Raw genomic sequence first — 17,208 nt, 5'->3', positions numbered from 1 at the left:
CAGTAATTCTAACAGAACTATCCATTCCCCTGTGTACAGAAGTTCTATCTGATCTGGCCATTCCCTGTGTACAGTAGTTCTATCTGATCTGTCCATTCCCCTGTGTACAGCAGTTCTATTTGATCTCTCCATTCCCCGTGTACAGTAGTTCTATCTGATCTGTCCATTCCTTGTGTACAGTCGTTCGCTCTGGTCTCTCCATTCTATCTGAGCTGTTCATTCCGTGTACAGTATTTCTATCTGATCTCTCCATTCCCTATGTACAGTTGTTCCATCTGATCTCTCCATTCCCTGTGTACAGTAGTTCGATCTGATCTCTCCATTCCCTATGTACAGTAGATCTATCCATTCCCTGAGTACCGTAATTCTAACAGAACTGTCCATTCCCCTGTGTACAGTCGTTCTATCTGAGCTGTCCATTCCCTGTGTACAGTAGTTCTATCTGATCTAGCCATTCCCGGTGTACAGTAGATCTATCTGATTTCTCCATTCCGTGTACAGTAGTTCCGTGACCTGTCCGTTCCCTGTGTACAGTTCTGTCTGATCTGTTCAGTCCCTGTGTACAGTAGTTCGATCTGATCTGTCCCTTCCCTATGTACTGTAGTTCTATCTGATTTGTCCATTCCCTGTGTACAGTAGTTCTATCTGATCTCTTCATTCCCTGTGTACAGTAGTTCTATCTGATCTCTCCATTCCCTGTGTACAGTAGTTCTGATCTGTCCATTCCCTGTGTACAGTAGTTCTACCTGATCTGTCCATTCCCTGTGTACAGTACTTCTATCTGATCTGTCCATTCCCCGTGTACAGTAGTTCTACCTCAGCAGTCCATTCCATATGTACAGTAGTTCTACCTCAGCAGTCCATTCCCTGTGTACAGTAGTTCTATCTGATCTCTCCATTCCCCATGTACAGTACGTCTATCTGATCTGTCCATTCCCGTGTACAGCAGTTCTATCTGATATCTCCATTCCGTGTACAGTAGTTCTATCTGATCTGCCCATTCCATGTACAGTAGTTCTCTGATCTCTCCATTCCCTCTGTACAGTAGATCTGTCCATTCCGTGTACAGTAGTTCCATCTGCTCTGTCCATTCCAGTGTACAGTCGTTCTATCTGTTCTCTCCATTCACTGCATACAGTAGTTCGATCTGATCTCTCCATTCCCTATATGCATTAGATCTATGCATTCCCCTGTGTACAGTCATTCTAGCTGATCTCTCCATTCCCTATGTACAGTAGTACTATATGATCTCTCCATTCCCTGTGTACAGTAGTTCTATCTGATCTGTCCATTCCCATGTACAGTAGTACTATATGATCTCTCCATTCCCTATGTACAGTAGATCTATCCATTCCCTGTGTACAGTAATTCTAACAGAACTGCCCATTCCCCTGTGTACAGTAGGTCTATCTGATCTGGCCATTCCCGGTGTACAGTAGTTCTATCTGATCTGTCCATTCCGCTGTGTACAGCAGTTCTATTTGATCTCTCCATTCCCCGTGTACAGTAGTTCTATCTGATCTGTCCATTCCTTGTGTACAGTTGTTCGCTCTGGTCTCTCCATTCCCTGTGTACAGTAGTTCTATCTGACCTGGCCATTCCCGGTGAACAGTAGTGCTATCTGACCTGTCCATTCCCCATGTACAGTAGTTCTATCTGATGTCTCCATTCCCTATGTACAGTAGATCTATCCATTCCGTGTACAGTAATTCTATCTGAACTGTCCACTCCCATGTACAGTAGTTCTATCTGATCACTCCATTCCCTGTGTACAGTATTTCTATCTGATCTCACCATTGCCCTGTCTACAGTAGTTCTATCAATCTCTCCATTCCCTGTGTACAGTAGTTCTGATCTCTCCGTTCCCTGTGTACAGTAGTTCTATCTGATCTCTCAATTCCCTATGTACAGTAGATCTATCCATTCCGTGTACAGTAATTCTATCTGAACTGTCTATTCCCCTGTGTACAGTAGTTCTATCTGGGCTGTCCATTCCCTGTGTACAGTAGTTCTATCTGATCTGTCCATTCCCTGTGCACAGTCGTTCTATCTGATCTGTCCATTACCCTGTGTGCAGTAGTTATCTGATCTCTCCATTCCTGTGTACAGTAGTTCTATCTGATGTGTCCATTCCTGGTGTACAGTAGTTCTATCTGATCTCTCCATTCCCTATGTACAGTAGTTCTATCTGATCTGTCCATTCCCTTGTGTACAGTAGTTCTATCTGATCTCTCCATTCCCCTTTGTACAGTAGTTCTATCTGATCTCTCCATTCCGTGTACAATAGTACTGTCTGATCTGTCCATTCCCCGTGTACAGATGTTCTACCTCAGCAGTCCATTCCCTGTGGACATTAGTTCTACCTCAGCAGTCCATTCCCTGTGTACAGTCGTTCTATCTGATCTGTCCATTCCCCATGTACAGTAGTTCTATCTGATCTGTCCATTCCCTATGTACAGTAGTTCTATCTGATGTCTCCATTCCCTATGTACAGTAGATCTATCCATTCCGTGTACAGTAATTCTATCTGAACTGTCCACTCCCGTGTACAATAGTTCTATCTGAGCTGTTCATTCCGTGTACAGTAGTTCTATCTGATCTGTCCATTCACTGTGTATAGTAGTTCTATCTGATCTCACCATTCCCCGTGTACAGTAGTTCGATCTGATCTGTCCATTCCCTATGTACTGTAGTTCTATCTGATCTGTCCATTCCCTTATGTACAGTAGTTCTATCTGATCTCTCCATTCCCTATGTACAGTAGATCTATCCATTCCCCGTGTCCAGTAATTCTGATCTGTCCATTCCGTGTACAGTAGTTCTACCTGATCTGTCCATTCCCTGTGTACAGTACTATCTGATCTGTCCATTCCCCGTGTACAGTAGTTCTACCTCAGCAGTCCATTCCATGTGTACAGTAGTTGTACCTCAGCAGTCCATTCCCTGTGTACAGTAGGTCTGTCTGATCTGTCCATTCCCCTGTGTACAGCAGTTCTATCTGATCTCTCCATTCCCTGTGTACAGTTGTTCTATCAGATCTGGCCATTCCCGGTGTACAGTAGTTCTACCTGATCTGTCCATTCCTTGTGTACAGTACTTTTATCTGATCTGTCCATTCCCCGTGTACAGTAGTTCTACTTCAGTCCATTCCCTGTGTACAGTAGTTCTCTGATCTGTCTGTTCCCTGTGTACAGTAGTTCTATCTGTTCTGTCCATTACCCAGTGTACAGTAGTTCTACCTGATCTCTCCATTCCCTGCATACAGTAGTTCTATCTGATCTGTCCATTCCCTTTGTACAGTAGTTATATCTGATCTCTCCATTCCCTGTGTGCAGTAGTTCTATCTGATCTGTCCATTCCCCATGTACAGTAGTTCTACCTCATCTGTCCATTCCTTGTGTACAGTAGTTCTATCTGATCTGTCCATTCCCGTGTACGCAGCAGTTCTAACTGAAATCTCCATTCCCTGTGTACAGTAGTTCTATCTAATCTCTCCATTCCCTGTGTGCAGTAGTTCTATCTGATCTGTCCATTCTCCTGTGTACAGCAGTTCTATCTGATCTCTCCATTCCCCTGTGTACAGTAGTTCTATTTGCTCTGTCCATTCCCGTGTACAGTACATCTATCTGATCTGTCCATTCCATGTGTACAGAGTTCTATCTGAAATCTCCATTCCCTGTGTACAGTAGTTCTATCAGATCTGTCCATTCCCTGTGTACAGTAGTTCTATCTGATCTCTCCATTCCCTGTGTACAGTAGTTCTCTGATCTCTCCATTCCCTCTGCACAATAGATCGATCCATTCCCTGTGTACAGTAGTTCTATCTGATGTCCATTCCAGTGTACAGTCGTTCTATCTGATCTCTCCATCCCCTGTGTATAGTAGTTCCATCTGATCTGTCCATTCCCCGTGTACAGTAGTTCTACCTCAGCAGTCCATTCCCTGTGTACAGTAGTTCTATCTGATCTCTCCATTCCCCATGTACAGTAGTTCTATCTGATCTGTCCATTCCCCTGTGTACAGCAGTTCTATCTGATCTCTCCATTCCCTGTGTACAGTTGTTCTATCAGATCTGGCCATTCCCGGTGTACAGTAGTTCTACCTGATCTGTCCATTCCTTGTGTACAGTACTTTTATCTGATCTGTCCATTCCCCGTGTACAGTAGTTCTACCTCAGCAGTCCATTCCATGTGTACAGTAGTTCTACCTCAGCAGTCCATTCCCTGCGTACAGTAGTTCTCTGATCTGTCTGTTCCCTGTGTACAGTGGTTCTATCTGTTCTGTCCATTACCCAGTGTACAGTAGTTCTACCTGGTCTCTCCATTCACCATGTACAGTAGTTCTATCTGATCTGTCCATTCCCGTGTACAGCAGTTCTATCTGATCTCTCCATTCCCCGTGTATAGTAGTTCTATTTGATCTGTACATTCCCTGTGTACAGTAGTTCTCTGATCTGTCCGTTCCCTGTGTACAGTAGTTCTATCTGATCTCTCCATTCCGTGTATAGTTGTTCCATCTGATCTCTCCATTCACTATGTACAGTTGTTCCATCTGATCTCTCCATTCCTGTGTACAGTAGTTCCATCTGATCCCTCCATTCCCTGTGTACAGTAGTTCAATCTGATCTCTCCATTCCCTATGTACAGTAGTTCTATCTGATCTGTCCATTCCCTTGTGTACAGTAGTTCTATCTGATCTCTCCATTCCCGTGTACAGTAGTTCTATCTGATCTCCCCATTCCCCATGTACAGTAGTTCTATCTGATCTGTCCGTTCCGTGTACAGTAGTTCTATCTCATCTGTCCATTCCCTGTGTACTTATTTCCGTGATCTGTCCGTTCCCTGTGTAGAGTAGATCTATCCGATCTGTCCATTCCCTGTATACAGTAGTTCGATCTGATTTCTCCATTCCCTATATACAGTATATCTATCCATTCCCTGTGTACAGTAATTCTGATTTGCCCATTCCCTTGTACAGTAGTTCTATCTGATCTGTCCATTCCCTGTGTACAGTAGTTCTATCTGATCTGTCCATTCCCTGTGTACAGTAGTTCTATCTGATCTGTCCATTCCCTTGTGTACAGTAGTTCTATCTGATCTCTCCATTCCCGTGTACAGTAGTTCTATCTGATCTCCCCATTCCCCATGTACAGTAGTTCTATCTGATCTGTCCGTTCCGTGTACAGTAGTTCTATCTGATCTGTCCATTCCCTGTGTACTTATTTCCGTGATCTGTCCGTTCCCTGTGTAGAGTAGATCTATCCGATCTGTCCATTCCCTGTATACAGTAGTTCGATCTGATTTCTCCATTCCCTATATACAGTATATCTATCCATTCCCTGTGTACAGTAATTCTGATTTGCCCATTCCCGTGTACAGTAGTTCTATCTGATCTGTCCATTCCCTGTGTACAGTAGTTCTATCTGATCTGTCCATTCCGTGAACAGTTGTTCGATCTGATCTGTCCATTCCCAGTGTACAGTAGTTCTATCTGATCTGTCCATTCCCTGTGTACAGTAGTTCTATCTGATCTGTCCATTCCCTGTGTGTAGTTCTATCTGATCTGTCCATTCCCCCGTGTACAGTAGTTCTATCTGATCTGTCCATTCCGTGAACAGTTGTTCGATCTGATCTGTCCATTCCCTGTGTACAGTAGTTCTATTTGATCTGTACATTCCCTGTGTACAGTAGTTCTCTGATCTGTCCGTTCCCTGTGTACAGTAGTTCTATCTGATCTCTCCATTCCGTGTATAGTTGTTCCATCTGATCTCTCCATTCACTATGTACAGTTGTTCCATCTGATCTCTCCATTCCTGTGTACAGTAGTTCCATCTGATCCCTCCATTCCCTGTGTACAGTAGTTCAATCTGATCTCTCCATTCCCTATGTACAGTAGTTCTATCTGATCTGTCCATTCCCTGTGTGTAGTTCTATCTGATCTGTCCATTCCCTGTGTACAGTAGTTCTATCTGATCTGTCCATTCCGTGAACAGTAGTTCTATCTGATCTGTCCATTCCCTGTGTACAGTAGTTCTATCTGATCTGTCCATTCCGTGAACAGTTGTTCGATCTGATGTCTCCATTCCCTATGTACAGTAGTTCTATCTGATCTGTCCATTCCCTTGTGTACAGTAGTTCTATCTGACCTCTCCATTCCCTATGTACAGTAGTTCTATCTGATCTGTCCATTCCCTTGTGTACAGTAGTTCTATCTGACCTCTACATTCCCGTGTACAGTAGTTCTATCTGATCTCTCCATTCCCGTGTACAGTAGTTCGATCTGATTTCTCCATTCCCTATATACAGTATATCTATCCATTCCCTGTGTACAGTAATTCTGATTTGCCCATTCCCGTGTACAGTAGTTCTATCTGATCTCTCCATTCCCTGTGTGCAGTAGTTCTATCTGATCTCTCCATTCCCCATGTACAGTAGTTCTATCTGATCTGTCCATTCCCTGTGTACAGTAGTTCTCTCGGATCTGTCCATTCCGTGAACAGTTGTTCGATCTGATGTCTCCATTCCCTATGTACAGTAGTTCTATCTGATCTGTCCATTCCTTGTGTACAGTAGTTCTATCTGATCTGTCCATTCCCGTGTACGCAGCAGTTCTAACTGAAATCTCCATTCCCTGTGTACAGTAGTTCTATCTAATCTCTCCATTCCCTGTGTGCAGTAGTTCTATCTGATCTGTCCATTCTCCTGTGTACAGCAGTTCTATCTGATCTCTCCATTCCATGTGTACAGCAGTTCTATCTGAAATCTCCATTCCCTGTGTACAGTAGTTCTCTGATCTCTCCATTCCCTCTGCACAATAGATCGATCCATTCCCTGTGTACAGTAGTTCTATCTAATATGTCCATTCCAGTGTACAGTCGTTCTATCTGATCTCTCCATTCCCGATGTACAGTAGTTCTATCTGATCTGTCCATTCCCGTGTACAGCAGTTCTATCTGATCTCTCCATTCCCCGTGTATAGTAGTTCTATTTGATCTGTACATTCCCTGTGTACAGTAGTTCTCTGATCTGTCCGTTCCCTGTGTACTTATTTCCGTGATCTGTCCGTTCCCTGTGTAGAGTAGTTCTATCTGATCTGTCCATTCCCTGTATACAGTAGTTCGATCTGATTTCTCCATTCCCTATATACAGTATATCTATCCATTCCCTGTGTACAGTAATTCTGATTTGCCCATTCCCGTGTACAGTAGTTCTATCTGATCTGTCCATTCCCTGTGTACAGTAGTTCGATCTGATCTGTCCATTCCCAGTGTACAGTAGTTCTATCTGATCTCTCCATTCTCTGTGCACAGTATTTCTATCTGATCTGTCAATTCCCGTGTACTGTAGTTATCTGATCTCTCCATTCCCCGTGTACAGTAGTTCTATCTGATCTGTCCGTTCCCTCTGTACAGTAGTTCTATCTGATCTCTCCATTCCCCGTGTACAGTAGTTCTATCTGATCTCTCCATTCCCTGTGTACAGTCGTTCTATCTGATCTGTCCATTCCGTGAACAGTTGTTCGATCTGATATGTCCATTCCCTGTGTACAGTAGTTCTATCTGATCTGTCCATTCCCGTGTACAGTAGTTCTATCTGATCTGTCCATTCCCTGTGTACAGTAGTTCTATCTGATCTGTCCATTCCGTGAACAGTTGTTCGATCTGATCTGTCCATTTCCTGTGTACAGTAGTTCCATCTGATCCCTCCATTCCCTGTGTACAGTAGTTCCATCTGATGTCTCCATTCCCTTGTGTACAGTAGTTCTATCTGATCTCTCCATTCCCGTGTACAGTAGTTCTATCTGATCTCTCCATTCCCCGTGTACAGTAGTTCTATCTGATCTGTCCATTCCCCTGTGTACAGTAGTTCTATCTGATCTGTCTGTTCCATGTGTACAGTAGTTCTATCTGATCTCTCCATTCCCTGTGTACAGTAGTTATATCTGATCTGTCCATTCCCTTTGTACAGTAGTTCTCTGATCTGTCCATTCCGTATACAATAGTTCTATCTGATCTGTCCCTTCCCAGTGCACAGTAATTCTATCTAATCTGTCCATTCCATGTTCAGTAGTTCTATCTGATCTGTCCAGTCCCCTGTGTCTCCAGTAGTTCTATTATTCCCCTCCCAGAGATTTGTGTCTTAGTATCTCAGAGGCATTAAGCAAAGGATAATGATTAATGGATGTTTTTGTGACTGGAAGGATGTTTCCAGTGGGGTTCTGCAGGGCTCAGTACTGGGTCTCTTGATTTTTGTGGTATATATCAATAATTTAGACTTGAATATAGCGGGTATAATTAAGAAGTTTGCAGATGATACTATAATTGGCTGTGTGGTTGATAATGAATAAGAAAGCTGCAGAATGATATCAATTCACTGGTCAGGTGGGCAGAACAGTGGCAAATTGAATTTAATCCAGAGAAGTGTGAGGTAATGCACTTGAGGAGGGCTAACATGGAAAGGGAATACATATGAAATGGTAGGACACTGAGAAGTGTAGAGGAACAGAGGGAACTTGGAGTGCAGGTCTACAGATCCCTGAAGGTAGCAGGCCAGGTGGATAAGGTGGTTAAGGCGGCGTACGGAATGCTTGCCTTTATTAGTCAAGGCATAGAATACAAGAATAGGAAGGTTCTGCTTGAACTGTAAAAAAAAAAAAAACTGGTTAGGCCTCAGCTGGAGTACTGCGTGCAGTTCTGGTCACATTACAGGACAGATGAGATTGCACTGGTGAGTGTACAGAGGAGATTTACGAGGATGCTGCCTGGACTGGAGAATTTTCACTATGGAGGAAAGATTGGATAGGCTGGTGTTGTTTTCTTTGGAACACAGGAGGCTGAGGGGAGACCTTATTGAGGTGCATCAAGGGCCTGGATAGAGTGGATATGACAGACCGGTTTCCCTTAGCAGAGGGGTCAACAACCAGGGGCCATAGATTTAAAGTAATTGGGGGGAGGTCTAGAGGGGATTTGAGGGGAAATTCCTTCACCCAGAGGGTGGTGGGGGTCTGGAACTCACTGCCTGAAAGGCTGGTAGAGGCAGAAACCCTCACCACATTTAACAAGTACTTGGATGTGCACTTGAAGTGCCGTAACCTACAGGGTTACGGACCAAGAGCTGGAAAGTGGGATTAGGCTGGACAGCTCTTGGTCGGCCGACGCGGATACGATGGGTCGAAGTGCCCTCCTTCCGTGCTGTAAATTTCTATGATTCTATCCTTGTGCCATACAACCCAAAATCCAAACAGTTTTAGCACCATTCGCTGCCAAATCATTTTCCCGACTGTATCCTGCAGACTAGAACCATTGAGTTTTTTTACGTATGCGAACAGAAAATTGCGGACCATTTTCCAAACAACCACTGAAATCCGTCCCCTGACAGAGTGCAGCTCTCTCCGGCAGTGGAGAGAAGGCCACTATCACGGTGATTGGAGGCGGCACCAAAAACTACAAGGGACGTAGAAATCCCTCTGGACTGCGTGCTGCTGTTTCCTGTTGGAAGTCGCTATGAATGGCTTCGGCTGTCGACACCAGGCCATGTGCGTAATGTCATGTTTCTCATGCCTGCAGGGAAAGGGCTACAGATGCTGTTGCCTGACCGTGTCGGATCACATTTGAGCCAGTTATAGATCTGCCACAATCCCAGGCTTCCTTCCGGACACCAAATCTTGCTCAGCATGGTATCATTACCCAGACTAATGTCTCAGCCACAGTCAAGGCATATCGCTAGTTCACGATGAGCTACTTTCTGACCTCAATCTCGGAGCGCTCCTCTTTAACCTTGGATCGAGGACCAGAATTCCTAGCAGTTCACAAGGCAGCGCCTCAAACTCGCCAATAAGTCATTTGTTTCAAGAATATTGCACATGTCAAATACTGCCTCCAATACACCTTTTATAGAATAATACAACAACTTGCATTTATAAAGCGCCTTTAACATAGTAAAACGTCCCAAGGCGCTTCACAGGAGCATTATCAAACAAAACTGACATCGAGCCACATTAGGGCAGGTGATCAAAAGCTGGGACAAAGAGGGAGGTTTTAAGGAGCATCTAAAAAGAGGAAAGAGAGGTAGAGAGGCAGAGAGGTTGAGGGAAGGAATTTCTGAGCTTAAGGCCTTGGCAGCTGAAGGCACGGCCACCGATGGTTAAGTGATTATAATCAGGGATGCTCAAGGGGATAGATAGAGGCATAGTATGATACAGCACAGAAGGAGGCCATTCGGCCCATCGTGCCTGTGTCAGCTTCCTGAAAGAATGATCCAATTAGTCCCACGTCCCTGCTCTTTCCTTATAGCCATGTAAATCTTTCCTTTTTAAGTACACATCCAATTCCCTTATGAAAGTTATTATTGAATCTGGTTCCACCACACCTTCAGGCAGTGCGCTCCCGATCACAGCACCTTGCTGCGTTAAATTCTCATCTCTCCTCTAGCTTTTCTACCAATTATCTTAAACCTGTGACCTGCCACTGGAAACAGTTTCTCTCTATCGACTGTATTAAAACCCCTCATCATTTTAAACAACCCGATTAAATCTCCTCTTAAGTGCAAGTTGCTGTAGTTGTTCTACCCTACCCTGCGTAAACTAGAGGTGATCCAAAACTCGGCTGCCCCGTGTCCTAACTCGCACCGAGTCCCGTTCACCCATCTCCCCCTGTGCTCGCTGCCCCATGTCCTAACTCGCACCAAGTCCCGATTACCCATCATCCCTGTGCTCGCTGGCCTATATTGGCTCCCAGTTAAGCAACACCTCGATTTCAAAATTCTCATCCTTATTTTCAAATCCCTCCATGGCCTCGCCCTTCCCTATCTCTAATCTCCTCCAGCCCCACAACCCCTCCTCCCCCACCCCCCCTCCGAGATGTCTGCACTTCTCTAATTCAGCCCTTCTGAGCATCCCTGATTATAATCGCTCAACCATCGGTGGCCGTGCTTTCTGTTGCCTAGGCCCAAAGCTCTGGAACTCCCTCTCTAAAGCTCTCCGCCTCTCTTTCCTCCTTAAAACCTAGCTGTGACCAAGCTTTTGGTCACCTGCCCTAATTTCTACTTATACGGCTCAGTGTCAAATTTTTTTATGCATAATACTCCTGTGTAGCGCCTTGGGACGTTTCACTAAGTTAAAGGCGTTATATAAATACAGGTGGATGTTGTTGTTGACCCTCTCTGCTCTGAGGAGAACATCGCCAGCTTCTCTAGTCTCTGCACATATCTTTTACCTGTCACGTTTCAGGCAGCAAGGAAAGACTTGCATTTACACAGAGCTTCTCATGTCCTCAGGACCCGCCCCAATGCGCTTCACGGCTAATGGAGTACTTTAGGGGTTTTGCAGGCAAACATGGCAACCACTGAAGCAAGCAGCCCCTCAAAGCTTCCCCCGCAATAGCAGCCCGGATATAGGCAGCAAGCTAACAGAGGGCGCAGCAGGTGAATGGCAGTGTGAGGGTGGCAAGGAGCATGTGACATAGAAACATAGAAAATCGGAGCAGTCGTAGGCCATTCGGCCCTTTGAGTCTGCACCGCCATTCAATATGATCATGGCTGATCCTCTCTCTCTCTCTCTCTACACCATATTCCTGCTTTTTCCCCATTGCCTTTTGTGTCTAGAAATCTATCCATCTCCCTCTTAAATACATTCAGTGACTTGGCCTCCACAGCCTTCTCTGGTAGAGAATTCCACAGTTTCACCTCCCTCCAAGTGAAAAAATTTCTCCATCTCGGTCCTAAATTTCCTACCCTGTATCCTGAGACTGTGACCCCTTGTTCTAGTCTTCCCAGCCAGGGGAAACATCCTCCCCGCATCCAGTCTATCCAACCCTGTCAGAATTTTATACGTTTCAATGAGATCTCCTCTCATTCTTCTAAACTCTAGTGAATGCAGGCCTAGTCGACCCAATCTCTCCCCATACGACAATCCCCCCATCCCAGGAATCAGTCTGGTGAACTTTCGCTGCACTCCCTCTATGGCAAGTATATCCTTTCTTCCGTAAGGGGACCAAACCTGCACACAATATTCCAGGTGACGATGGCAGAGGGAGCACTGGGAGCTTGCTGGCTGGAAGACCAGCTCGTTGCCTTCCTCAGCTTGGAGATTTATGCCTCAGGATCCGCTAAGTGTAAGATTGCCACTGAGCGTGCTCAATAGTTGAGTTGCTGTAAAACACCCTGGAAGATGTGGCACCAAGTCCATTACCTACGGCTGCAGGACTGCTTGATGCAAGTGCAACAGAGCACGTGGGAAACTGAGAGGCCACTGGTGATGGAGCCTCGAGACACACAAGTCCCAAGGGGAGTGGGACTAGCTGACTGGATGCTCAAACTGCTACTGGAAACCTCTTGGACTCCAATCCACAAGAGGCTCGCTTGTCTGACATCAAGAGGCTGGTGATTAGATTGAGAAGCTTGACCTCACTGTGACCCAGAGCTCCACTCTCAACCGAAATCCATGGACAGGTTGCAGGGAGCAAGAGGAGGAACAGATTGGGGCCAAGGATAGATCCCTGGGGGACTCCGGGCAGGAAGACAAGCAAAAGAAAGTGAAATCACCGACTACATATAATGTAAATATAAATTGCACTGTATTTGACCTTTGTCCCGATTGAAAGAGACCCAGCAGTCTTAGTAAACTCAATGTTCAACAGGTTCAATCGATGCAGAACAGCAAATGACAAGGCCAAAGGCTACTGAACGACAAGTGAGTGGAGGTAATAACAACTAAAGTGTACATCGCTCTACTCAGACCCACCCTGAGCACTGTGACCAGTTCTGGTCAGACCCACCTTGAGCACTGTGTCCATCTAGAATACTGTGTACAGTTTTGGTCTCCGTATTTAAGGAAGGATATACTTGCATTGGAGGCTGTTCATGAAGGCTCACTAGGTTGATTCCGGAGATGAGGGGGTTGATTTATGAGGAAAGTTTGAGTAGGTTGAGCCTATACTCATTGGAGTTCAGAAGAATGAGGTGATCTTATTGAAACTTATAAGGTAATGAGGGGCCTCGACAAGGTGGATGCAGAGAGGAAACTAAAACTAGGAGACATAGTCTTAGTATAAGGGGTCGCCCATTTGAAACTGAGATGAGGAGGAATTTCTTCTCTCAGAGGGTTGTAAATCTGTGGAATTCTCTGCCCCTGAGAGCTGTGGAGGCTGGGTTATTGAATAAATTTAAGGTGGAGATAGACAGATTTTTGAATGACAAGGGAGTAAAGGGTTATGGGGAGCGGGCAGGGAAGTGGAGCTGAGTCCATGATCAGATCAGCCATGATCTTATTGAATGGCGGAGCAGGCTCGAGGGGCCAAATGGCCGACTCCTGCTCCTATTTCTGATAAGAATGTAAGAAATAGGAGAAAGAGTATGCCATATGGCCCCTCGAGCCTACTCCGCCATTTAATACAATCATGGCTGATCATGTTCGTATGGTCAGACCCACCTTGAGCACTGTGTGCAGCTCTGGTTAGACCCACCCTGTGCTCCGTGGCCAGTTCTGGTCAGACCCACCCTGAGCCCCATGTCCAGTGCTGGTCAGACCACACTTCTAATCCCACTGATATACAATGCGTTGTCACGCACACAACTGCAGCTGAACTTGCTTTCACTGCTTGGATGTTGCGACACTGGGACTAGTGAGTCCGGCCATGTTGTAGCTTTTAAAGAAGGTAGTTTATAGGTCTGTGGGGTGAGCGTCTTGGATTGCTCCATCCAAGAGCCACCACGTATACGACAGGCCGACTGGCCTCCTTGTGTGGTCAATGTCTATGGTTCAATGGGATTAGAAGGGTGCTGCCAATTCACACCATTCCAATCCAGAACAGCTAGTGGTGCAGCAGGGGCCCAATCAGTCTATTTGACACTCAGCTGTCACTTAACACCCAGTTAGGGGAAATGTTCAGCGGGCCAGCTACATGTGAAGTGGCAGCTATCACTAAATAGCGGAGCACAATATGGAGCCTTGGAGACTGAGCCAAGTAAACTGATACCGCTTAAAACACACAGCTTCTCTAAACACAGTGAACAGTGGTTAAAATGTTGTTTTAAAAACAATGGGGATGAAACTGGGCTTGGCCAGCAGTGTAAATCTGGCATCAAAACAGAAAACGCTGGAAATCTCAGCGGGTTGGGCAGCATCTGTGGAGAGAAACAGAGTTAACGTTTCAGGTCGATGACCCTTCGTCAGAACTCCGGAGAAATCTGGCGATGGCACATATTACCGCTCCTTTCTCACTTAAGTCGATCATCGTCATAGGCAGTCCCTCAGAATCGAGGAAGACTTGCTTCCACTCCTGAAGTGAGTCCTTAGGTGGCTGAACAGTGCAATACGAGAACCACAGTCCCTGTCACAGGTGGGACAGATAGTCGTTGAGGGTAAGGGAGGTTGGGACTGGTTTGCCGCATGCTCTTTCCGCTGCCTGCGCTTGATTTCTGCATGCTCTCGGCGATGAGACTCGAGGTGCTCAGCGCCCTCCCGGATGCACTTCCTCCACTTAGGGCAGTCTTTGGCCAGGGACTCCCCGGCGTCAGTGGGGATGTTGCACTTTATCAGGGAGGCTTTGAGGATGACCCTGTAACTTTTCCTCTGCCCACCTGTGGCTCGCTTGCTGTGAAGGAGTTCAGAAGTAGAGCACTTGCTTTGGGAGACTCGTGTCTGGCAATGTGGCCTGCCCAGCGGAGCTGATCAAGTGTGGTCAGTACTTCAATGTTGGGGATGTTGGCCTGGTGGAGGACGCTAATGTTAGTGCATCTGTCCTCCCAGGGGATTTGTAGAATCTTGGAGACATCGTTGGTGGTATTTCTCCAGCGACTTGAGTTAACATCTCAGGTCGGTGACCCTTCTTCAGAACTTGGTATAAATCTGGTGATGGCCAATGGGCCACCTGTGTTATAGCTCTTTTCCCAATTAAGTCGATATTGGCAGGGTGTAACCGGGCTGCCGAGTCATTATCAGCCAGACCACTGAAGACTAATTTCACCCCCACCCACAGAGACCGAGATGACTCCCCCGATCCACGCTGTGGACCGTGGCTGCGACAGCCACAGGCACTGGCCACTCAAACCCCCCATGCGAATCTGGTGCTATGAACATAAGAACATAAGAAATAGGAGCAGGAGTGGGTTATACGGCCCCTCGAGCCTGCTCCGCCATTCAATACGATCACGGCTGGTTCAATCATGGGCTCGGCTCCACTTCCCTGCTCGTTCCCCATAACCCTTTATCGGTTAAGAAACTGTATCTCTGTCTTAAATTTATTCAACGACCCAGTCTCCACAGCTCTCTGGGGCAGAGAATTCCACAGATTTACAACCCTCAGAAGAAATTCCTCCTCATCTCAGTTTTAAATGGGCGACCCCTTATTCTAAGATTATGCCCTCTAGTTCGAGTCTCCCCTATCAGTGGAAACATCCTCTCTGCATCCACCTTGTCGAGCGCCCTCATGTGCAGGAAATGTGCAGGATTGAAAACTCACCGGGTTGCACACATCATCAGAGGTCCCTCTGTCCAGCAGGTCGCCAAATGGACTGAACCTCCCAGCAGAATCGTCCCACCGGTGAGCCGGTTTGGGAGAATACGACGGCACGGAATCAGCTGGATGTTTCGGAGAGTGTTCGGGGGAGCTGGAGGACAAGAGCTGCAGAGACCTGCCAACATGCGCATGGTTCAACTCCGCACAGCCGTCCGCCTCCGCGGCACCGCAATGTCTCGCGGACCTTCTGTCCGACGGACTGAAGTCAAACAGGGATGGAGAACTGTGCGAGGTCCTGGCGAAAGCCCTCGCCTCGGTTCCATTGCCGCTGGGCTCGCTGGGCTCCGGCGAGCAGCCCCTGCTCTGGGACAGTGCCAGTTTGTGCAGCTCCTCGCCAATCTTCTCAATGCTGCTCACCGCGGCTCCCGCTGTGCCGTTGTCCGTCTTGTTGTATTCTGAGCAAAGGTTCAGAATGGTCTCCAAACGCTGACGTTCCTGCGGATTGAGAGCGTGATAGTTATTAAGGGGTTTCAAGCAATAGGACACCCTCAAAGCCTCCCTGATAAAGTGCAACATCCCCACTGACACCTGGGAGCCCCTAGCCAAAGATCGCCCTAAGTGGAGGAAGAGCATCCGGGAGGCCGCTGAGCACCTCGAGTCTCATCGCCGAGAGCATGCAGATATCAAGCGCAGGCAGCGAAAGGAGCGTGCAGCAAACCAGTCCCACCCTCCCCTTCCCTCAAAGACTGTCTGTCCCACCTGTGACAGAGACTGTGGTTCTCGTATTGGACTGTTCAGCCACCTAAGGTCTCGTGTTAAGAGTGGAAGCAAGTCTTCCTTGATTCCGAGGGACTGCCTATGATGATGATGAAGAACAGATACGCTCACATAGTGGTGATGACCATAGGAGCAGCAGGCAGCCATTCGGTCCTGCAGCTTGCTCTTCCATTCAATGAGTTCATGGCTGCACCTCAACCCCATTAACCCACCTGGCTACCCTTATCTGACAAAGATCTATGGCTACGTTATTGGACTCGCAAGCCAAGGGTCGTGAGTTCAAATCTCACCATGGCAAACTATGAAACTGAAGTCAATAAATCTGGCAATTTGAGGAAGAGTTACCATGCAGGATAGTTGTAAAAACCCAAGTAGTTCACTAATGTCCTTCAGATACCTGCCATCTGAAGCTTCACTTCACTCTAGTCCCACATTTAATGGCCCGTAAATTGTACGCACGTACCCGAAGATGCCTCGCAAATTCCGGTTCTTGGAGAGCGATGCAGATGCGCCGAGAACCGGCATTTGCGATCTGTCAAAATGTCTTTTGACAGATCGCACGCATCCGCGGGAGAAGGGCCTTCGCGGGTGGAGATTTGGGCTATTTGTCCAACTCCTGCCCAGCGAATGGCCTTCAAACTCTTACGCCTGGTAAGAGCAGGCGTATATTCTACCTTTACCAGTGTAGGAGTATTAAAACATAGAAAAATTAAAAAAATTTATATTAAAAACCCTGTCTATGAAGGTAAGTTTATTCTTAACACAATGAAAACATTTTTTTTTTTTTTAATCTCAAAAAAATTTATTTTTCTCAAACATTTAATTTAATGCTATTTCTATTACTTAAAAAAAGTGAAGTGCTTTATTTGTGTCTGTGTTTTATTTGGTTTTAGGGGTATTCTCATTGACAGCAATGGAATTCAGAGTTCAGAGCGTCCATTACCATGAATGAGAATACTACAATAATTGGTGGCCCA

General features: G+C 46.3%; 1 protein-coding gene across 4 annotated transcripts in view; it reads right to left on the bottom strand.

Annotated features, from left to right (window-relative positions):
* phldb2b (pleckstrin homology-like domain, family B, member 2b) overlaps window positions 1–17,208 on the bottom strand; it is a 457,175-nt gene that overhangs the window by 341,010 nt on the left and 98,957 nt on the right. For all 4 annotated transcript variants that reach the window (XM_070894178.1, XM_070894179.1, XM_070894180.1 and 1 more), the window contains one exon: window positions 15,458–15,949. In XM_070894178.1, the coding sequence (XP_070750279.1) occupies window positions 15,458–15,949 (492 nt within the window). The remainder of the gene's footprint in view (window positions 1–15,457; window positions 15,950–17,208) is intronic.

The sequence above is a fragment of the Pristiophorus japonicus genome, chromosome 11, assembly GCF_044704955.1.
Source record: "Pristiophorus japonicus isolate sPriJap1 chromosome 11, sPriJap1.hap1, whole genome shotgun sequence".
Lineage (NCBI taxonomy): Eukaryota > Metazoa > Chordata > Chondrichthyes > Pristiophoridae > Pristiophorus > Pristiophorus japonicus.
Note: the sequence above shows the minus strand (reverse complement) of the source record. Positions and strands in the feature narration are given on the sequence as shown.